At 44.4% G+C, this 23,594-nt stretch overlaps 1 protein-coding gene across 1 annotated transcript in view; it reads right to left on the reverse strand.

Moving 5' to 3' along the window:
* Positions 1 to 3,559: 3,559 nt before the first annotated feature.
* Positions 3,560 to 23,594, reverse strand: part of LOC134360079 (tetratricopeptide repeat protein 16-like) — a 37,362-nt gene continuing 17,327 nt past the window's right edge. The window contains exons 8-13 of the mRNA XM_063074160.1: positions 21,734 to 21,981; positions 14,275 to 14,416; positions 11,566 to 11,731; positions 7,891 to 8,033; positions 4,765 to 4,906; positions 3,560 to 3,839 (exon numbers count right to left, since the gene is read on the reverse strand). Of these exons, the coding sequence (XP_062930230.1) occupies positions 3,663 to 3,839; positions 4,765 to 4,906; positions 7,891 to 8,033; positions 11,566 to 11,731; positions 14,275 to 14,416; positions 21,734 to 21,981 (1,018 nt within the window). The 3' untranslated portion in view covers positions 3,560 to 3,662. The remainder of the gene's footprint in view (positions 3,840 to 4,764; positions 4,907 to 7,890; positions 8,034 to 11,565; positions 11,732 to 14,274; positions 14,417 to 21,733; positions 21,982 to 23,594) is intronic.

The following is a 23,594-nucleotide window of genomic DNA, read 5'->3' on the forward strand; positions in this document are numbered from 1 at the left end:
TGATTCCCTGTGTAGTCTGGGACATGAACGGGGGAAGACATGATCACAGCAGGTCAGGCAGAGAGGAACAGAATTAATGTTCCATATCAAGAACCCTTCGTGAGAACTGGAAAAAAGAGAAAACAAGCATGTTTTAGATGTAGAACGGAAGAGGAAGGGTAACGGAAACCAAGATGGAGTGGGTAATATTATTTCTGGTGCCCAAAGTTAGAGAGAGAACCAAAGATGCAGAATGTATTTGCTGGAGGTCTGAAACAACTGATTTCTGGAAAGGAGAGAAAAAAAAACATTATTGCATCTCACAGTTCCAATATTCTTTACTCTCACTAATTGCTGGCACTGACTGCTTACTGGACAATACTGGACTCCACTCCACAATCCCTTCATTGTCCACACCCTCTCCACCTCTTGTTTAAATGGATCTATGCCAAAAGGAGAAGTCAGTAGAAGTTAATCATCTTCTGACCTTGTACTAACATGTTTAGTTCAAAGCTCAAAGTAAATTTATTATCGAAGTACATATATGTCACCATATACAACCCCGTGATTCACTTTCTTGTGGGCGTATTCAAAAAATCCAATAACCATGGTAGAATCAGTGAAAGACTGCACCCAATAGGGCAGACATCCAGAGTGCAAAAGACAAACTGTACAAGTAAGAAGACAAAAAAGGAAATAATAATAAATAAACAATAAAATTCAAGAACATGAAGTCTTTGAAAGTGAGTTCATATGTTGTGGGAAGATTTTAGTGATGGGGTGAGTGAAGTTGTCACCTCTGGTTCAAGACCCTGATGGATGAGGGGTAATAACTATTCCTGAACCTGGTGGCGTGAGTCCCAAGGCTCCTGTACCTTCTTCCTGATGACAGCAGCAAGCAGAGAGCATGTCCTAATGATGGATGCTGCTTATCTGTGACAAAACGTCATGTGCTCAATGGCAGGGAGTGCTTTACCCATCATGGAGTGGGCCATATCCAACATTTATAGGTTCTAAACTGTCAGCGTGCAATACTTCTTTATAAAATTATTCAAATGGCAGCTTGTTTTTATTTTTTAAGAAACCTGTGCGAGAGTTTGTACCCACTGACCAAGATGTGTCTTGAAAACACTCTCTCTTTTCTAGTTCTTTAGAAGGCTTGTTGATGTGAAATGTTAAGTGATTTTCTCTCCATAGATGCTGCTTGACCTGCCAATAGTTCTGGCATTCTTTGCTTTTGTTTCAGACTTCTGGCAGCTGCAGTATTTTATTTCATGTCAGTAGCTGAAAAGGTTGACCTGCTGATATTAGTGTGTGTTGCTAAACGTTGATAATATGCTCCATGGTTCCTACAACTTGGAAGGAAGAAAAGAGAGGACTGCTCTGTCCACAAAGCATTTTGTGCATCTTTCTCAGGAAGTTCCAAAGCATTCCAGAACAAACAGGAAGTCCCAAAGCAGAGCAAATAGAGTACAAAAAATAGGAAGCAGATCTTCTGTCAAGATTGTGGATTGTGATTGTTGAAGGAAATGGGACTGAAATTTGTGCACAGTGAGGTTCTATCAGCAGAATCGTGGTTATTATGTACAGCATTGAATAGTTGGGATACACTGAACAGGGCAGTTAAATGCTTGTGTAACTACTGTAATAGAGATGTGTGAAATTGTAAGGGTAGATTTGTTTTGGGCAGAAGATGGTCTGTCTTGGGGTTAGAGGACTGTGCGTGTGAGAGGGCATTGGGGCTTGTTTTGTGTTGTTGCTTTGCTGCCTGTGTTCGGGGTTGTTCTGCCGAGCACGGTGAGCATGGCGCCAGAATGAGTGGCGACATTTGCAGGCTGCCACCTCCCCCCACCCACCCTTGGGTGTGCTGATTGTGAACACAAATGACGCATTTCACTGCATGTTTCAATGTACACAGGAAAAATAAACTTGAAACTTGAATCCTGATCCTGGAGTAGGAATATACCAACATCTATAGAGCCTTCAACTTTGCGTTTTACAATCATCCGTAATAAGGACTTGTGGATCTTTGTGATTTTGAGAGAAGATCTGCTTCCTATTTCCTCTTTTGCAGCTAACCAGCCTACTTTTGGACCACAAACACAAAATACTCTGCAGATGCTGGGATCAAAGCAACACTCACAACACGCTGGAGGAACTCAGCAGGTCGGGCAGCATCCGTGGAAACCATCAGTCAACGTTTCGGGCTGGAACCCTTCGTCAGGACTGAAGAGGGAAGGGGCAGAGGCCCTATAAAGAGGGTGGGGGGAGGGTGGGAAGGAGAAGGCTGGTAGGTTCCAGGTGAAAAACCAGAAAGGGGAAAGATAAAGGGGTGGGGGAGGGGAGGCAGGGAGGTGATAGGCAGGAAAGGTGAAGAAGGAATAGGGGAAAGCACAATGGGTAGTAGAAGGAGGCGGAACCATGAGGGAGGTGATAAGCAGCTGGGGGAGGGGGCAGAGTGACATAGGGATAGAGGGAGGGGGAGGGAATTACCAGAAGTTGCAGAATTCAATGTTCATACCAAAGGGCTGGAGACTACCTAGACAGTACATGAAGTGTTGCTCCTCCAACCTGAGTTTAGCCTCATCATGGCAGTAGTGGAGGCCATGTATGGACATATCTGAATGGGAATGTGAACCATTCTTCTCAAAAGGAAAATCCCTGCAATTTATACCAGCTATATAAACATAATACTCCAGTTTAATGGCTGGCATAATTAGGCAGGAAGTTAGAGTGGAAGAAACAGAACCTATAACAGTAAATTCTCATAATAATTTCTTCAGGGAAATATGCAGTTAGCAGAGTACAGTGACACAGTATTTATGTGCATGAAGTCAAGCTGTAAGTGTAAAGACCAAGTTTTATTGACAATTGGTGGCATGGTACCATAGCAGTTGACACAATGCTTCACAGCGTACCAGTTGTAAGATCAGGATTCAATTTCCGCCTCTGTCTGTAAGGAGTGTGTACGTTCTCCCCATGACTCTGTGGATTCCCTCCGGATGCTCCGGTTTCCTCCCACATTCCAAAGGTGTACGGTTAGAGTTAGTGAGTTCTGAGCATGCTATGTTGGTGCTGGAAACATGGTGAAACTTGCAGGCTGTCCCCAGGACATCTCCAATGTAAGTGACATATTTCCCTGTATGTTCCAATGTACAGTACATGTGACAAATACAGTTAATCTTTACAATGGAAGTACCTCCACTTCAGTGGGGAATAGCATGAACATCTTGTAGCAGCCTTTACCTGTAACAGGTAACAGATATTGTGAGTTGAATATTTCAGCAATACAACGCACTCAATATACAATGTATCATTCAAAACTTATTCCCCCATAAATACAGAGAGAAGATTTATTATTTAATATTCTGTACCATTTCACATGGGGTACTGGACTTGTGTGATAGGTTGGAGAATGTTTCTGAGATTACAGTTTTGAAATTCAGCAACCATAGAGTTAAATTGCAAGCTTGCCCTCCACACCAGCCAGTGCTGGAGGTAGAATATATTATGTAAATGAGTTGGAATTTTCTTACTAGTTTTAGTACTTTGTACGTATTGTTTAGTCAGTTGTGTGAGTCTGTATACACTGTGTGTGCACACTTACAGCTTGTATTGGGAAAATTTTACATTGCCATTCTACTAAACAAACAAAACAATTGACTGGAATCAGGAGAAAGTGCTCAAGTCCCTCCTGCAAAAAGGGAGCCAAACTTCCTCCACTTGTATGGTTTTCCCTGGGATGCATCTTCTGAAGTCTGGGAGGCATTTTCCGTCGGCTTTCGTACCATCTGAAGCCTTGGTCTGTTAACCTGTAGGGGTTTCCTCTCGTGAAGGGACCTCTTGATTTCTTGAGTTAGCTATGTTAAAGGAAATAGTAGCATATGTTAACAGTAGATACAAGCTGCTGACCCTGCACATGAATGTTTCTGCCCATTTGGAAATGCAGGATCTAAAAATCCATTTGTACATCCAGCCAGTTTTCAGACCATAAGACACAGGAGCAAAATTAGGCCATTCTGCCAAAGCTCATCATGGCTGATTTATTTTCCCTCTTAATCCCATTCTCCTGCCTTTCCTCCATAATCTTTGATTCCTTTACTAACTACATATCTATCAACCTCCACTTTAAATATATCCAGAGATTTGGCCTCCAAAGCCGTTCATGGCAATGAATTCCACAGGTCCGACACCCTCTGGCTAAAAAAATTGCCCATCAATGTTCTGAAGGGACATCCTTGTACTCTGAGGTTGTGCTCTCTGGTCCTAAACTCTCCCACTGTTGGAAACATCCTCTCCATGTCTGTTCTATCCAAGATATTTCGATATTCCCTAGGTTTCAATGAGATACCCTCTCATTCATTCTCCTAAATTCCAATGAGTACAAGCCCAGAGCCATCAAACACTTATCATACATTAACTTTTTGATTTCCAGGATCATTCCTGTAAACCTCCTCTGGACGTTTGTCTTAAATCAGAGAGTGGTGAATCTGTGGAATTTATTGCCACAGATGGCTGTGGAAGCTAAGTCACTGGATATATTTAAAACAGAGGTATGGTGCCCAAAACTGCTCATAATACTCCAAATGTGATCTGACCATGGCCTTATGAAGCCTCAGCAATACATCCTCACTCCACATATTTCCTGAAGCCTGTTGCCTGGAAATGAGACAACACGTTGGCTATTCTATTTACAGTTAATAAGCTTTTGTTGGAAAATTATAATGTTTTTGGCACTGGCAAGACTGTTTCTCAAAGAGCAATTGTCCAAATTGGAATTTTTACCATATTCCTTCGCGCTATAATTTCGTCATAAAGATCTTTTTCACTTATGCAGGGCACAAAGCCAGAGGCTGACTTCTGACCCTCTTTGTCTGCTTCAAGAGTTTTATTACTCTGAGCCTTCGGTACTGTTCGAAAAGAATGTCTGCAAGGTAAACAGAAGTTCAAATTAATTTACTTCATTTCCAGTTTAATTATGGTTAATAGTAATTTTTCTTTTGACCTTTGTTTCAGTCCATATGAATTAACCTTCAGTGATCAAGCTTGGATATACAGTGCATTATAAATGAAGTTTGAATTTCAGTCAGTTCTACTTGAGCAAATTTAAATAAATAAATACAAGATATTTTGCAGTTGCTGGAAATCCAGAGGAACACGCACACACAGAGTTATTCTTCATCTCATGTTCTTGATATTTATTGCTTATCTATGTATGTATGTACTGTATTTGTTTATTTTGTATTTGCACAGTTTGTTGTCTTTTGCACACCAGTTAAACGCCCAAGTTGTTGCAGTCTTTCATTGATTCTGTTATGGTTATTAATCTATGGATTTATTGTGATTGCCTGCAAGAAAATGAATCTCAGGGTTGTATATGGTGACATATATATATACACTTCGATAATAAATTTACTTTGAACAAAATGCTGGAGGAACTTGGCAGGTCAGGCAGCATCTATAGAGAGGAAAAAATGGACGATATTTTGGGTCGAGACCCCTCATCAGGACTTATGAAGGGTCTCAGCCCAAACCATTGTTTATTCCTTTCCACAGATGCCGCCTGAGTTCATCCAACATTTTCATTTTGTAAATCTAAATAGATAGAGTAATATGATTTTTGTATCAGTATCCTGTGAACTCTAACAACCTATTACATGCAAAAAAAATTAAAAGGATTCTAATTTGCATTGCAACCCAAACTATCTGACAGACTTCCCTATCAAATACCCCAAGTGATATTCCCTGCAGCAGAGAGTGTTCATAAATTGTAACCTCACTGTTTTAGAATTTATAGTAAAATCTCTGGGTTGCTTCCCAAATCTCAAAGTAACAGCAGCAATATTAATGGTTGACTGGCCTCCTGTGTTGTAAGTGTTCTGCAAACCTAGACTATTCAATCCAAAACAACACACACAAAATGCTGGAGAAACTCAAAAAGTCAGGCAGCATCCACGGAGATAAATAAACAGTCGACGTTTCGAGCTGAAACCCTTCTTCAGGATCGAAAAGGAAGGTACCCGGGGGAGGTGATAGGCCGGTGAGAAGAGGCAAGAGGCCAGAAAGGGGAACAGACAAAAAGGGGAGGGATTTTATTTATTTTATTTTTTAAATTGGTAGGAGAAATCTAAATTCCAACACTGGCATTTCAGAGGAATCACAAGAGACTGCAGACGCTAGAATCTGGAGTAGCACACAAAATTGTGGAGAAAATGAGTCAGGCAGCCAGGCAGCATGTGTGGAGGAAACGGACATTCAGTGTCCCAGATTGAGATAATCATCTGTTTTAGTGGTGGTGTTTGAGAGAAATACATTAATCAAGGCACTTATCCCACATAGAGTGCTGCCAGATTCCATATTCACCTGCAACAGCACGTGATGCCTTGATTGAACTCTTCTGCTTCAAAGGACTTGCAGAGATTTTTAATCTCAAGACCCTGGAATGGGCCTTAAAGATCATTGGTGTTAATGGGATCTGGCTGTGCACAAATCAGTTGCAATGTTTTCTACATAAAAGCGAATGTTGACAGGCCCGGATAGCATGGACTTGGAGAGGATGTTTCCTACAGTGGGAAAGTCTAGGACCAGAGAGCACAGCCTCAGAATACAAGGACACTCTTGTGTGGGCACGTGGCCAAGTGGTTAAGGCATTGGACTAGCGACCTGAAGGTCGTGAGTTCGAGCCCCAGCCCAGGCAGCGTGTTGTGTCCTTGAGCAAGGCACTTAACCACACATTGCTCTGCGACGACACTGGTGCCAAGCTGTATGGATCCTAATGCCCTTCCCTTGGACAACATTGGTGTTGTGGAGAGGGGAGACTTGCAGCATGGGCAACTGCTGGTCTTCCATACAACCTTGCCCAGGCCTGCGCCCTGGAGAGTGAACTTTCGCAAGACTAACGGACAGAAATGAGGAGGAATTTCCATGGTGATTCTGTGGAATTCATTGTCACAGATGGCTGTGGAGGCCATGTCATTGGGTATGTTTAAAGCAGAAGTTGACAGGTTCTTGATTAGTAAGGGTGTTAAATGTAATGGGGAGAATGGTGGAGAAGGAAAACAAATCAGCCATGTTTGAATGGCGGAGCGGTCTCGTCAGTCTGAACGGCCTAATTCTGCTCCTATGACTGATGATCAGCACTTTCTGTTTTCATTTCATATTTCCAGTATCAATTTTTTGTTTGATTTTCAGTTTCTTCCACGAGAACACTGCAGCATGGGCTATCGTGCAGGGTGACACTGGAAACCAGCCCAGTTTAGCTTACAAAATGTGGAAGATTGCAGGGAGGGTGAAGAAATGGAAAGGACGAGCAGGTTCTTAACTTTGAGAACGTGGGGTGAATGAACTTAAAGGGAGACTGTAACAATGACTGACAGCCCACAGGAACAGAAGGAACTCAGACAAGTGCATACCTGGAACTTTAAAATAACATCAGTGTACTTGTAGAGTTATAGAGCCAAACACTAAAACGGGCCCATCTCGACCTTGCCAACCTAATTTTCTGCATGATCCCAACTACCATTCGAACTGGTTCCATCACAGTCTGGTATCGGGGTGGGGGGGGGGGGTTGCAGTCACTGCGCAGGATTAAGAAAAAGCCGCAGAAAGTTGTAAGCACAGCCAGCTCCATCATGGGCACTAGTCTCCTCACTCTGGGGTTCTAACATTTAACTGTCGCTCGTTCTTTTGGGAACGCTCCTCTGTTTTTGTGGGTGGTTGCGAAGTTAAAGCATTTCAGGATGTATATTGTATACATTTCTCTGACATTAAATTGTACCTTTGAACAGTAACATCCCAGCTCCTGCACTCAATGCCCTGATTTATGAAGACCAATGTGCCAAATGCTCTCTTCATAACCCTATTTATCTGCAATGCCACTTTCAAGAAACTATCTTGAAACCAGTACATCACCTCTGCTGAAGCACCTTCGAGATTAACGCTGCAGCTGCCTGGAAGCTGGTATTTAACTTTAATCTCGCAGATTCCATAATTCTACTGGCCATAATCTCATCGACGGATTTTCCAGGGAACAGGTGTGTCAGAAGAGGGATAATCTAAAGAGAAGATATTAGAGAGGAATTAATCCACTTACTGCCAGAGCCTCACTAGGTCAAAGGGCACAGCCTCAGAATACGGAGATATCCCTTTAGAACAAAGATGAACAGGAATTTATTTAGCCAGAGGCTGGTGAATCTGTCGAATTTATTGCCACATACAACTGTGGAGGCTAAGTCATTGAGTATTTTTAAAGCAGAGGTTGATGGGTTTTAATGAGTAAAGGTGTCAAAGGTTACAGGTAGAAGGCAAGAGAATGGAGTTGAGGTTTAATAAATCAGCCATGATGGAATGACAGAGCAGACTTGATGGGCCAAATGGCCTAATACTGTTCCCAATGGTCTTAACAGGGTTAGATTCAAATAAAGGAACAATTTTGATCTTCCTACATAAATGTGTATATACATATTTACCATAGTCCAGTGGGGGACGGGGAATGATGGTCGATACCAAAGATCGAAGCCCGAGGGTGAGCGGAAGTCGAAACCCGATGGCCAAGGCCTGGAGGCCTATCCTGAAGGTATGCCTGGGTGGGAGGGAGAGCGCAAAAGAGGAAAGGGGCCTGTCTTGTTCTTCTATTTGTTTTTTGCTTGCTGGGTCTTGCAGACTGCTGCAATATTTATGGACTCAAGGTCTTGGACTTTAGTTTTTGTATGACTGTATGTTAATGATATTTGTGCTGCCATCTTATATGAGCCACCTGTGAATTGTGTTGTGTATGACTGTTGGTGTTATGTTTTGCACCTTGGTCCCAGAGTAACGCTGTTTCGTTTGGCTGTATCCATAGGTTTTCATGGTTGAAAGACAATTAAACCTTGAACTTGAACTTGCATTTTGTTGTGTTCTGTGCTGTTCTGGTGGACATTGTGGCCATGCTATGTTGGCGCTGGAAAGTGTGGTGACATTTGCCTCCAGCACATCCTTAAGTGTGTCAGTTGTTAACGCAAATTACGGATTTCATTTTATCTTTCAATGAGCATGTGATAAATAAATCAGAATCTAAAGGGAATACAGAGGGGATTCACCAGTCTAGTTCCTGGGATGGTAAGTCTGTTACCCAAGGAGAGCCTGAATAGGCTTGGCCTCTATTCAGATTTTAGAAGAATAAGAGACGACATCATTGAAACATGCATAACTCCTACACATGTAGATACTAACTTTTAAAAACATAGTAAATAATTTACAATTTACATTTTTGGCATTTAATTAGATATTAATGAATTGCAAGAAGTGTTTGAGTGTATTCTAGGTCTGTGGGTTCTGAGGCCAACGTGGAGCCCACCACATCTTCCACAGATGGGACGAGGTGGATTGGTGGGTACAGTGAATGGGCAGTAATCATTGTTCAAAGGAAATTTAATATCAAGTACGTAGAGGTCACCATATACTATGAGATTTATTTTTTCAGGCATTTACAGGAAAAAAGAAATAAAATAGAATTTTATGGAAAAACTGTACCATAAACAAAGACTGACAAACAACCAATGCGCAAAAGACGGCGAACTGTGCACATAAAAACAATACTGAGAACGAGTTATAAGGAGTCCTTGGGAATGAGTGTTAAGGTCATAGAAATTCGTTCAGAGTACTGGTGACTGAAATTATCCACACTCGTTCAGGAGCCTGATGGCTGTAGAGTAATAACTCCTCCTTAATCTGGTGGTGTGGGACCTGAGCCTTCTGTACCTCCTGCCTGATAGCAGCACTGAGAAGATGGCATGGGCTGGACAGTGGGGTCTTCAATGATGGATGCTGCTCTCTTGTGTCAGCACTCCATATAAATGTACTTAATGTTGAGGAAGGCTTTGCCTGGGTTGTATCCACCATTTTCTGTAGCCTTTTCATACCAGGCTGTGATGCAACTAGTTAGGATTCTCTCCATGATCATGTTAGTGCTGGATTTCAAGACCCTGACAGCTCGAACACCATCACCAGCCCGCCTACTTAAACTTTCAACCAATCCCTGTCGCTCTCCCTCAACCAATCACTGCCACTCATCTAACAACTGAGAGATCCGCTCCGCCCACGTCTCGCATGCCTCTGCCCCTCTTGGGGTGGACACTATCCCAAACGCCAGGCAGAGCCTGCCAGAGCTAGAATATTTATTCGCAGACCCTACCTCCAAATCAGGCCACTCTTTCCTCTCTTTCCCAACCGCATGGACAGCCCCAAGTGCCACCTCCAACTCGTCAATGCCAGCCTGAACTCGAACAAAGACTGCACCCACAAGGCATACAGTAATCACCAGCCACTACAGATTTAAACAGGGCACCCACACAGCATACCAGCAGACTCAATCCCGGACGAGCCCCCACAGTGTAGCCCCCCCCCCCCCGGCCAGCCTCAGGGTCTCGGCTCGCTGTCGTCTAGGGAAGCAGCCCTCGGCCCCGCCAAACTGGGTAATAGTTTGTGTGGATGCTGTGTGAGGTACCCCACCCCGCCCAAATAACATACAATACACCAGATGCAATTAAATGATACAGTTTATAGATATTACTGGAGCTATATAATTAAAAGAGAATAAAATATAAAAGGAAAATAAGAGGTGCCACACTTATCAAAGTTCAATCTCTTCATGCACAAAACAGTTGGAGCTCAAGGACCCTTCTTCTTCACCCTGCGACCCCTCGGACCACCTCGACCGGCCGCCTGGGACCAACAACAGTGATCGACCAGAAGCTCCACACGAGTCCATCTCCGTCTCCTCGCCGAACACCCTCCTCGGGGTCCAACCCCGTTAGCGGACATCACAGCAGCTGCCTCACCCTGTCTCTCTCTCTCCCACCTTCTGCCCCAAAACCCCGCACATACAAATCTTCCAGATACACCAAAGTCATAACAACTATCCCAATTGGTTCATAACATCCTCTTATCACCCCTCAACCCACAAAGCTTTCTCAGCGTTTAACATAACAAAGAAGCCACTTTAAATTTAACATACAGAAAAATAGACCCTGTACACAGTCCTCTGACCCCAGGACAGCCTACAGGCTTCCTGCCTCCAGTGGACTTGCAGGCATTAGGCCTTTGACTTCCCCACTGAGATGATCTGAAGCCGAGGACACTCGAAGACAGGGAAGACTGTGGTAATACTTGTACCTCAATCACGAAAGAAGCTAATTATCTGCTGACCACCATACTGAGGCTTGTGGGGGAGCTTTCCATTCCACAGATCAGCTGCTGCACTCTCTGGATTACAATCATCCCACTCCTCACTTCATTGGCTGGCAGAAGCTTTGGGTACATCCTCAAGCCATGAAAGGTGCTGCTTAATCACAAGGAGATACCCAAGGCAATGTTAGCAAGCTAATTAACGATATGATTTAGAAAAATGGGATGCAATAGATTTGGGCAACACACACAAAATGCTGGAGGAACTCAGCAGGCCAGGCAGCATCTATGGGAAAAAAAGTACAGTCAGCGTTACGGGCCAAGACCCCTTGGCAGTTCCAGCATTTTGTGTGCGTTGTTTGGATTTCCAGTATCTGCAGATTTTCTCTTGTTTGTAATAGATCTGACCTGAATTCTTACCTGTTTGTTTCTTATGTCCAACAATAATGACGTGACGGCATCTTCCTGTGAACCAGTGACGTGCCTCAGTATCTGGCGAGTTTTTGCCCTGTTGAGGTAGTACTGGGACATGCACGGATTGCCTTCAATAGCAGTTGTAAATCGCTCCTCGGCTTCCTGGTAATTCCTGGCCCGAAATAAACAAAGGGAAAATCGAATCAATTTAACTGTTGAACTTGAACAGCCATTCTCATTCTCGTACACAATGAAACACTTGTCAGAGTGAGAAAGTGGGAGATTGGAGCACTGGTTCAAGCATGCGGCATGCAGCATGTGACTTCAGTCAACACAGTTTGTAGTTCCTCAGTGATGTGGGCAGATCTAATTGTTTCTGGTTTTCTGCTGTGAGTGCACTGTGAGGCTGTTCGTCGCATTCCTAGAAGTGGGACCTCAACTCTTCCGAAGTCTTTTAACTGTTTCTTCCTACTGCAAAGTCAGCTCTTGTTCCATAGCGAGCACTTCTACCTCAGGGTGAGTTCAAATCCCACTGCAGGGCCCTTCGCTTAGCTCAATGTGCCAGTGTGGTGCTGAGGGAGTGTGGCACTGTCAGAGGTGCCATCTATTGGATGAGAAGCTCATTTTGTTTTATTTAGAGATACAGCACAGTAACAGGGCCTTCCGGCCTAATGCGCCCAAGCTGCCCGATTGCACCCATGTGACCAATTAACCCGTAGGCATACGCCTTTGGAATGTAGGAGGAAACCCGCGCAGTTACGGAGTGAACGTACAAATTTTACGACAGGGGATGGAAGCAAACCTGGTTTGCTGGAGTTGTGACAGCATTATACTACTACGTCCCAAAAACAAGAGTTAAAACTGAGACCGGGCGTGCTCTCTGAAGTGGATGTAAAGGATTCTGTACTAACGTTTCAGAAGAAAAGCAGGATCTTTTACATTCACATCACAGCTATTCTTCAACTATTTTGTTAAAAAGAAAAAGCAGATTTACAAATAGCAGCCTGGTATGGAGCTGCTTCCTCAGAGCTCTAACGAATCCTGACCTCAGTTGCTGTCTGTGTGGGGTTTGCACTGTCAGCGCGTGGAATTCCTCTGCTGTTAGGCAACAGTACACTGCCCCCTAGTGTAGGCGAGTGGTAAAATCTGGGGAAAGTCTTTGGGACTGTTGGGAGAACTAGTGGGGAAATGGGATTGATGGGGTGCTCTGAGAGCTGGCATAGGCTTGATGGGCCACATGGCCTCTTTCCCAATAGTAGATATCATCCCACCCGAAAATGTCTCTCCAAGCCACAGTGACTGGGCACTGCTGTCATAGTCATACTTTATTGATCCCAGGGGAAATTGGTTTTCGTTACAGTTGCACCATAAATAATTAAATAGTAATAAAACCATAAATAATTAAATAGTAATATGTAAATTAAGCCAGGACCAGCCTATTGGCTCAGGGTGTCTGACCCTCCAAGGGAGGAGTTGTAAAGTTTGATGGCCACAGGCAGGAATGACTTCCTATGACGCTCTGTGTTGCATCCCGGTGGAATGAGTCTCTGGCTGAATGTACTCCTGTGCCCACCCAGTACATTATGTAGTGGATGGGAGACATTGACCAAGATGGCATGCAACTTAGACAGCATCCTCTTTTCAGACACCACCGTCAGAGAGTCCAGTTCCATCCCCACAACATCACTGGCCTGACGAATGAGTTTGTTGATTCTGTTGGTGTCTGCTACCCTCAGCCTGCTGCCCCAGCACACAACAGCAAACATGATCGCACTGGCCACCACAGACTCGTAGAACATCCTCAGCATCGTCCGGCAGATGTTAAAGGACCTCAGTCTCCTCAGGAAATAGAGACGGCTCTGACCCTTCTTGTAGACAGCCTTAGTGTTCTTTGACCAGACCAGTTTGTTGTCAATTCGTATCCCCGGGTATTTGTAATCCTCCACCATGTCCACACTGACCCCCTGGATGGAAACAGGAGTCACCGGTACCTTAGCTCTCCTCAGGTCTACCACCAGCTCCTTAGTCTTTTTCACATTAAGCTGCAGATAATTCTGCTCACACCATGTGACAAAGTTTCCTACCGTAGTCCTGTACTCAGCCTCATCTCCTTTGCTGATGCATCCAACTATGAGTCATCCGAAAACTTCTGAAGATGACAAGACTCTGTGCAGTAGTTGAAGTCCGAGGTGTAAATGGTCCATTACTGAGAGACCTACATTACAAGAAGGTTAAAACGGCATATTTGTCTCACGAGCTTCATGTCACCCAAGTGCCAGAACCAGCAATGGTCAGGGAAACTGCGAGGAGGCAGACTCTGCGTGCACGATGACAAGGGCTGGAGCACGGACTCTCCTGTAGTGGCCAGTCGCTACTCCTCGGCAACTGAACACCATGCAGGTGAACGCCAGCCATTTTGTTTGGTCAGGGAATTTACTGCAGTGTTCATCACCACTGTCTACATCCCCCAACTCCGAGTGCTAACACCAAGGACACACTGGGAGAGGTTTACAGTATCATCAGCCCTCCACAGAATAAGCTTCTGGACGGTCTCTTCACAATTGCAAACTTCAATTATGCCCTTTTTTGTTTTTTATTATTGAGTTCTTTATGCTTGTTGTGCTGCATCGGATCCGGAGTAACAATGATTTATTCTCCTCTAGACTGGTGTACTGAAGAATGACAATGAACAATCTCGGATCCTGAACACCTTACCTATTCTGGTGGCTGAGGAGGCCCTTCTCGTTATTTACTGCTGCAATCCGAATTTGTATGCGCCAGTCCTCAGGGTCGAGTTCTTGAGCTTGTTCGTAGTCCAGCAGTGCAAAATCCAGATTACACTGCTTGAGGAAGCAATCTGAAGCAAAGTGAACCAGACACCTCATTAAGCAAAGTAGTCTGACATGATCGAATGATATATTTTTTTAAAATGCATTTTCAAAAGCCCTTTACATTACTAAGGATAAACAAAGAAGATGGACTCACTCTATTTAATGGCTATTCGAACACATTTTGAGTAGTTTTATAATATGTGGGGAGAAAACATCTGAAGTCTCCTCTTAGTGATTATGGTTAATATTAGCCCATATGGAAGGAAAAGTGCTCATGATATCAGTGTGACACTATTTGAGGTTACTAGAGATTTATGACCAGTGAGATGTGGATGTTAGTATTCTGGAGATACAGTACACTAATGGGCCCTTCTGGCCCAAAGAGCCCAATGCCCAATTACACCGGTTTGACCTTTCAACCTACATCTTGTGGGAGGAAACTGGAGAACCCAGAGGAAAACCACACGGTTACGGAGCGAGTGTACAAACTCCTTGCAGATGGCACTGGGAATTGGATCAGGGTCTCTGGTGCTGGCATAGCATTCCCCTAACTGCTTGCTACAATGATGCCCCAAGAAACTTAGCACCCGGGGTCAGAATTGAACCTGCATCACCAGAGAGGTCAGGCAGCAGCTCTATTTACAACGCACAATGTTCTCCTGTTTCCTCTTTCCCATTAGATGGAAGATGCAAAAGCCAAACTTTTACAGATGTACCATGGAGAGCATTTTAACTGGCTGCATCACCACCTGGTACAGGGGGGCGACTGCACAGGACTGCAATAAGCTGCAGAGAGTTGTAAACTTGGTCAGCTCCACCACGAGCACTGGCCGCCGTAGTATCCAAGACACCTTCAAGGAGTGATATCCACTATTCAGGACCCCATCACCCAGGACATGCCCTCTTCTCATTGCTACCATCAGGAAGGAGATACAGGAGCCTGGAGACAAACACTTAACGTTTCAGGAACAGCTTCTTCTCCTCTGCCATCCGATTTCTGAATGGACATTGAACACTACCTTGTTACTTTTTAAAATTTCTATTGTTGCACTACTTATTTAATTTAACAATTTAGTACACACACACACACACACACACACACACACACACACACACACACACACACACACAGCGATTGATAAGTTCGTGGCCTAAGGTAGGAGTCAATTTTAGAAAACCTGGCACATTTATTTTTCAACATAGTCCCCTCCTACATTTACACACTTAGTCCAGCAGTCGTGGAGCATACGGATCTTGGACCTCCAGAAAGTGTCCACAGCAGGGGTGATTGATAAGTTTGTGGCCTAAGGTAGAAGGAGATAAGTTATACAGCTCACGTTACATGCACATGCAGGTCAACTCTTTGAGTGATTATGCAGAAAGTTTGAAGTTAATAACTCATCTCCTTCTACCTTAGGCCATAAACTTATCAAATCACCCCGTGTGTGTGTGTATACAAACTTTGTATATACACTTACTGTAATTTACAGTTTTTCTCTTATTACATATTGCATTGTACTGCAGCTGTAAAGTCAGATTTCATAGAAACTTAGAAAATAGGTGCAGGAGTAGGCCATTCATGGCTGATCATCCAACTCAGAACCCCACCCCAGCCTTCCCTCCATACCCCCTGATCCCCGTAGCCACAAGGGCCATATCTAACTCCCTCTTAAATATAGCCAATGAACTGGCCTCAACTGTTTCCTGTGGCAGAGAATTCCACAGATTCACCACTCTGTGTGTGAAGAAGTTTTTCCTAATCTCGGTCCTAAAAGGCTTCCCCTTTATCCTCAAACTGTGACCCCTCGTTCTGGACATGTGCAGGTGATATTGAACCTCATTCTGCTCCTGAAGCCACACCACCAAACTCAAGGGCAGCTGCTGTCCCACTGTTACAAGACCATTGAATGGTTCCCTTCTATGATAAGGATGGGCTCCTGACTTTATAATCTACCTCGTCACGATCTTGTGCCTTATTCTCTGCTTGCATTGCATTTTCTCTGTAGCTGTAACAATTCTGTTATTGCTTTCCCTTGTACTACCTCAATGCACTATTGTGATGAAATGATCTGTACAGATAGCATATAATGCTTTTCATTAAACCTTGGTACATGAGACAATAACTTACCTAGCTCAGTGCTTCACAGTCATACTGTGCTACCAGAGATTAATGAGCAGTCACTACCACGAAGAAGTGAAGGGGGACTGTTTAATCTTGGTTTAGCTGTTGTGCATTCAGAGATGTCCTTCTGCACCCCACTCCGATTGCTATCTGAGTTACTGTTGCTTTCCCGTCAGCTTGAACCAGTGTGGCCATTCTCCTCTGACCTCTCGTTAACAAGGTGTTTTCATCCACAGAACTGGATTTTTTTTGCATATTCTTTGTAAACTCTAGGTACATGAAAATCCCAGGAGATCAGCATTTTCTGAGATAATCAAACCACCCCATCTGGCACCAACATCCATTCCACGGTCAAAGTCACTTAGATCACATTTCTTCCCCATTCTGATGTTTGGTCTGAACAACAACTGAACCTCTTGACCATGTCTGCATGCTTTTATTCATTGAGTTGCTGCCATGTGATTGGCTGATTAGACATTTGCATTAATGATCATCTGTACAAGTGTACCTAATAAAGTGCCCACTAAGTGTTTGTTTTAATTAAGCATTCCCATTTGCGACTCTCCCACTGCTGCATTTAACAACTAGCACTTGGGTTGCGGAATAAAAACCGAGGAATGTGGATCTTTGGCACTGCCCGTCACAGATAACATGGATGTTTGGTCACTAGCAGAACCAAAGGCAAATTAATTCAGTCTGGAACTGAAATAAAAGATTGGCAACAAATGGTCGCTGAAGCTCGATGTCTAACTCTGTACCTGCTTTTAATACACGAGTTAAGGGTGTCATAAATAAAAAACAGGTGGACTTTGAATAGATTAAAGAGAATTCAAGAAAACCTTCGTGCCTTTTTCCTATGGTTCAGACAGTAATTGTATGTCTGTCTAAAATATTTCCCTTTGTATTTTTGTGTAAGCTGCTCTGCACTGTCATAGAACTAACCACTGTGGCAAAATTGTTTTCATCTGTGCAGCAACAGCTTTGAGAAATCAGGGATGATGTTCTTTGTCTTTGAAAGGTGCAGATAGAATAGAAAGTGACAAACTGACGTTTTGACTGAATTGGTGCTTGCGTTCTGTTATTTCTAGAAACTAATTGGAAGGAGTAAAAACACAACACTGCAGACGCTGGAAATGAAGAAATACACAGCAGGTCAGGCAGCATCTGTGATGCTTGAAAGGCCGTTTGTTCCACATCGATGACCTTTCATCATTCTGGTGCCGCTGATTATGAAGAGTTTGGGAAGGCCTTGCATTGGCAACCCAACACAATTACAAAGGTGGTGATTAAACATCAAATAATGGATTCTTGACCATGAGACCATGAGACATAGCAGCAGAATTAGGCCACTCAGCCCATCAAGTGATTGGACATTGCTCTGGCATTCAATCATGGCTGCTTTATTATCCCCCTCAACCCCCGTTCTCCTGCCCTCTATTTGATGTCCTTACTAACCAAAAACCTATCAACTTCCACTTTGAATATACCCAATGACTTGACCTCAACAGCCATCTGTGACAATAAATTCCACAGAGTCACCACCCTCCAGCTAAAGAAATTCCTCATCTCTGCTCTAAAGGTACATCCGTGTATTCAAAGACTGTCCCACCTGGTTCTACACTTCCCCTCTCTAGGAAGCATCCTCTCCATGTCCACTCTATCTAGGCCTTTCAATAGTCAATAGGTTTCTCATTCTTCATTCTCTGCCTATTCAGAATTAATGACTGCTTACCCTAGCACAGAATATATAATATTTTATATGTATTCTAACAATTGTGAAACATTTATTTCTCTTCATTGAGGGTTCATGTCAATCTGAACTATCTAGGCCTTTCAATATTTGGTAGGTTTCAATGAGACCCTCCCCTCCATTCCTCTGAACTCCAGTGTGTACAGGCCCAGAGCCATCCAACACATCTCATTCATTAACCCAAACACGAGGAAATCTGCAGATGCTGGAATTTCAAGCAACACACATAAAAGTTGCTGGTGAACGCAGCAGGCCAGGCAGCATCTCTAGGAAGAGGTACAGTCGACGTTTCGGGCCGAGACCCTTCGTCAGGACTAACTGAAAGAAGAGCTAGTAAGAGATTTGAAAGTGGGAGTGGGAGGGAGAGATCCAAAATGATAGAAGACAGGAGGGGGAGGGATAGAGCCAAGAGCTGGACAGGTGATTGGGAATAGGGATATGAGAGGATCATGGGACAGGAGGCCTAGGGAGAAGGAAAAAGGGGAGGGGTGAAAAGCCCAGAGGATGGACAAGGGGTATAGTGAGAGAGACAGAAAGAATGTGTGTATATAAATAAATAGCGGATGGGGCACGAGGGGGAGGTGGTGCATTAGCGGAAGTTTGAGAAGTCAATGTTCATGCCATCAGGTTGGAGGCTACCCAGACGGAATATAAGGTGTTGTTCCTCCAACCTGAGTGTGGCTTCATCTTTACAGTAGAGGAGGCCGTGGATAGACATATCAGAATGGGAATGGGATGTGGAATTAAAATGTGTGGTCACTGGGAGATCCTGCTTTCTCTGGCGGACAGAGCGTAGGTGCTCTGTCATTCATTAACCCTTTCATTCTTGAACCCACAATCTACCTCGTCGTAGCTGTGCACATTTTTGCCTGCCTGCACTTTCTCTGCAATAATTTCCACTCTGTTGTTGCTTTTCCGCTGTACTATGTTGATGTACCGAAATGATCGGTATAGATGGCACGATGGACGAAGTTTATCATGTGACAACACTAAACCAGTTTACCAATTGTAGTCCCAAGTCATGGAACCTGATGAATTGTCATCTGCCTGGAACTTGAGGGAGATCTTTTGTTGGCTCACTGATTGCTAGCCATCCCAACGCACACTCAAAACGCTGGAGGAACTCAGCAGCTCAGGCATCCGCTAGTCTTGCGAGACCATGGATCTGTGCCTGGAAAGTCTTCACTCTCCAGGGCGCAGGCCTGGGCAAGGTTGTATGGAAGACCAGTCTCCCCTCTCCACGACACCAATGTTGTCCAAGGGAAGGGTATTAGGACCCACACAGCTTGGCACCAGTGTCGTCGCAGAGCAACGTGTGATTAAGTGCCTTGCTCAAGGACACAACACACTGCCTTGGCTGGGGCTCAAACTTACGACCTTCAGGTCGCTAGTCCAATGCCTTAACCACTTGGCCCACATGCAGCTCAGGCAGCATCATAGAAATGAACAAACGTTTCGGGCCAAGACCCTTCTTCAGGACTGGAAAGGAAGGAGGATGATGCCTGAATAAAAAAATGTATGGGGGGGTGTGAGGGGAAGAAGAATGGCTAGAAGGTGATAGGTGAAGACAGATGGGTGGGAAAAGTAAAGGGCTGGAGAGGAAGGTATCTGATAGGAGAGGAGACTGGACCACAGGAGAAAGGGAATGAGGAGGGGTACAAGGGGGAGTTGACGAGCAAGTGAGGAGAGGCAAGAAGCCAGAGCCTGACCTGCTGAGTTCCTCCAGCGTTTTGTGTATGTTGCTTTGGATTTCCAGCAGCTACAGAATTTCTCACGTTTTTGATTTGCCAGCCCTCTATCCTGTGCCCTACTGTTTGTTCCACTGTCTTCCTCTGGAACCTGGCTCCCTAAACTCCTGTGTGGCCGAGTTATCTCAGCAGGGGCAGCCGGCTGCACTTACAGAACAGCCAGTGAGGCGCCATCCTCCTCCTTCCTTCACCTGTCCCTGCGGCGCGCGCCATTGTCAAAGTGCGTGAACGGCCGTCACAAAAAATGGAGTTTTTCTTTACAACAACAACACGCGCAAACTGTTGGAGGAACTCAGCAGGCCAGGCAGCATCTACGGGAAAGAGTAAACAGTCGATGTTTCGGGCCGAGACCCGTCATCAGGACTGGAATTTTTTTTCCTTTATTTATAAAGCATGCCTGCACTCTAAACTATTAAAATTATTAAAGTCTAAATAATAAGTAGCTAATAAAAGCACAGTTGGTTATCTTTCTCCAGGGAGTCAAAGCCATTCACCTTTTATCTACCCACCTTCATATCTACCTACTTCATTAAATAAATACATTTTAAAATTAATTAGACAAACAGCTTGGTGACAGCCCTTCTGGCCCAATGAGCCCAGTTACACCCGTGTGACCATTTAACCTACTAAACCACACAACTTTGGAATGGGTGGAAGCTCAAGCATCTGGAGGAAATCCATGTGGTCACAGGGTAAAAGCGCAAACTCCTTACAGAACGGAACCTGGGTCACTGGTACGGTAACAGCGTTACACTAAATGCCACACCACCCCGCCACCCTGCTTTGATGGGGACTGCTGTGCTCAGGATTTCCCCAAGCGCAATCATGGCCAAGAACAATTATAGTCAAGACCATGAGCACCCACGTCATACGACACGGCACACCATGAAGGAATGAAAGGAGTCGTGCGTGTGTCCCAGTTGAACCTGATGCAGGCAAGATCTTCCATCTTCAAAACTGGGACGTCTGTTGCCCCTGGAGTCCGTCTGAGCCGCACGGGGCAGCCATCTGGACAGAGGGAAACATTACTTATTCAGACAGATGCTGGTGTTGGAAACGGGGCCTTCTGCAGGGCTATCTTGGTAATCCCTAGCACTGGTGCCTGTGTTGGAGACAGATTTGCCATTTTAACTATGTTTCTCTCTCCACAAATGCTGCTTGACCTGCCGAGTATTTCCAGCATGGTCTGTTTTATTGAAAAATACAGTCAACCAGCACGTGTGTTCTTCTGAACATTGTGGGCATGGTACGTTGGTGTTGCAATATGTGGGAATACTTGTGGGCTGCCCCCAGCTCACCCTTAGATTGTGTTGTTAAAGCAAATGACGCATTTCCCTGCATGCTTCGAGGTACGTGTGATAAATAAGTGAAGCTGAATCTGAAAGAGAAGGCACTTAAATGCAAATCGGAGGGTGGCAGACCGGTACAGGTGTGGGAGCCCCTGCCACACAATTTCAGCACGCTTGCTTCAATCCTGACCTTCAGTGCTCTCTGTGTGGAGTTTGCATGTTCTTCCTGGGACACTGGGTTGGTAAGTGAGTGGTAGAAAAGCAGGTCTGGCTGTAAAACCACAACTTTACGGCTATGACAACTGAAAGGCCCATTTCTCGCCTGCATGGGCTGATACATTCTGAAGCGGTCCATTGGACCATTACAGGTCTCAAACATCCTCCCTTACCACAAAAGTCAGCTGGCGTTATACGACGGAAGAAATTACACTTACCCCCACGGTTGATGTACAGCCCTTTTTCCTGCTTCTCTTCCTTAATGCTCTGGTTCAAGAGAAGGACTGCTTCTTCATAAAACCCTCTGTGGTAGCAGTGCACAGCAAAGTCATTGTAGGTCAGAAGCAGCTGCCTCTGGGTCTCCAGGTAGGTCTCACTTTCTTTCATGTCGTTTACCTTATCCAAGACGAGGAGGTAGTCATCAATGGCTGCATTGAAATTCTTGACCCTTCTATATAGGGTCCCCCTGTAGGTTGAACACGGGGTGGAATTATGACATTTGCAGTGGTGGGGTTATAGTTTAAAATGGGGGTTTCCCAACTATTTGTTTAAGCCATGGACCCCTACCGTTAACTGAGTTGGGAACAGGTTGGGAACCCCTGATTTAAAAGAATAAATCTTCAAAAAAGAGTTCATACATTTAGTATGGGAATAGGATTTGCAATCTCTCCCCTCCCTGTGGTATAGAGTCATACAGCACAAAAAGGAGTTTATTTATTTTTTAGCTTAGGGAAGAGGCATGGTAACAGACCCAGCTGGCCCAACAAGCCCACACCACCCAATGTGACCAATTAACCTACTAACCCCTACATCTTTGGTATGTGGGTAGACACCACATCATCCAAAGCAAAGCAACGCAGTCACGGGGAGAACGTACAAACTCCTTTCGGATAGGGGCGGCTCACCAGTGATGTCACAGCATCTCGGCGGTGGAGGCCAACTCACTGGGTCTATTGAAAGTGGGGGTTGATAGGTTCTTGTATAGTAAGGACATCGAAGGTTACGGAGAGAAGGCAGGAGAGTGGGTTGAGAGGGATAATAATTCAGCCATGATGGAATGAATGGTGGGGCAGACTCGATGAGCTAAATGGCCTAATTCTGCTCCTAAGTCTTATGGTTACGTTAACCGCTAAACTACGATGCACCCCAGTTCGACGTTAAACGATCCTTGGCTGTGTAAACTCAATTCCCATCACAGCATCATTGCAAAATTCACCATAGTACTCTACTCCAAGTTTCCCACCAAGTTAGGAAGGTCGTAAAGTTACAAAAACACATCGCTACAAGTAAAAGAGTTAAAATTCTGGAAATACTGAGGTCAGGCGACCTCTGAGGAGAGAGAACAGCATTAACCTTTCAGCTGATGCCATAAGAAGATAAGGTGTGAAAGGCTGATATTGGTGTGGTGGACTGTGTTAAGACTTGTTCTCCGTGGTTGGCAAATAGCACCAATGACCAAACCTGCAAGCCCTTTACAAACAAACTGAAAACTGATGATGCAGGAATGCAGTGAAGGAACTTTGGCTTCTGCTTTAAATCCACAGCTTTGCCAAGTTTCAGTTTTAAATTACCTCAAAGTTTGAAAATGCACGGCTTGAAAAACAATGACTCCTTGTACCACATCAATAGTCTGAGTGATAACGTACACTCGGTGGCCAGTAGTTAGGTACACCGGTACACCTGCTCATTAATGCAAATATCCTAACAGCCAATCAGATGGCAGCAATCAGGGCATAAAAGCATGAAGGCAATGTCAAGAGGTTCAGTTGTTGCTCAGACCAAACATCAGAATGGGTAAGAAATGTGATCTAAGTCACTTTGACAGAAGAATGATTGTTGCTGTCAGATGGGGTGACTTGAGTGTCTCAGAAAGTGCTGATCCCCTGGGATGTTTACACACCACAGTCTCTAGAGTTTGTAGAGAATGGTGTGAAAAATGAAAAAAATTCCAGTGAGTGACAGTTCTGTGGGTGAAAACACCTTGTTAACGAAAGAGGTCAGAGGAGAATGGCCAGACTGGTTCAAGCCAACAAGAAGGTGACATTAAGTCAAATAGCATTACAACAGCGGTGTGCAGAA

This window comes from Mobula hypostoma, chromosome 21, assembly GCF_963921235.1.
Source record: "Mobula hypostoma chromosome 21, sMobHyp1.1, whole genome shotgun sequence".
Taxonomy (NCBI): domain Eukaryota; kingdom Metazoa; phylum Chordata; class Chondrichthyes; order Myliobatiformes; family Myliobatidae; genus Mobula; species Mobula hypostoma.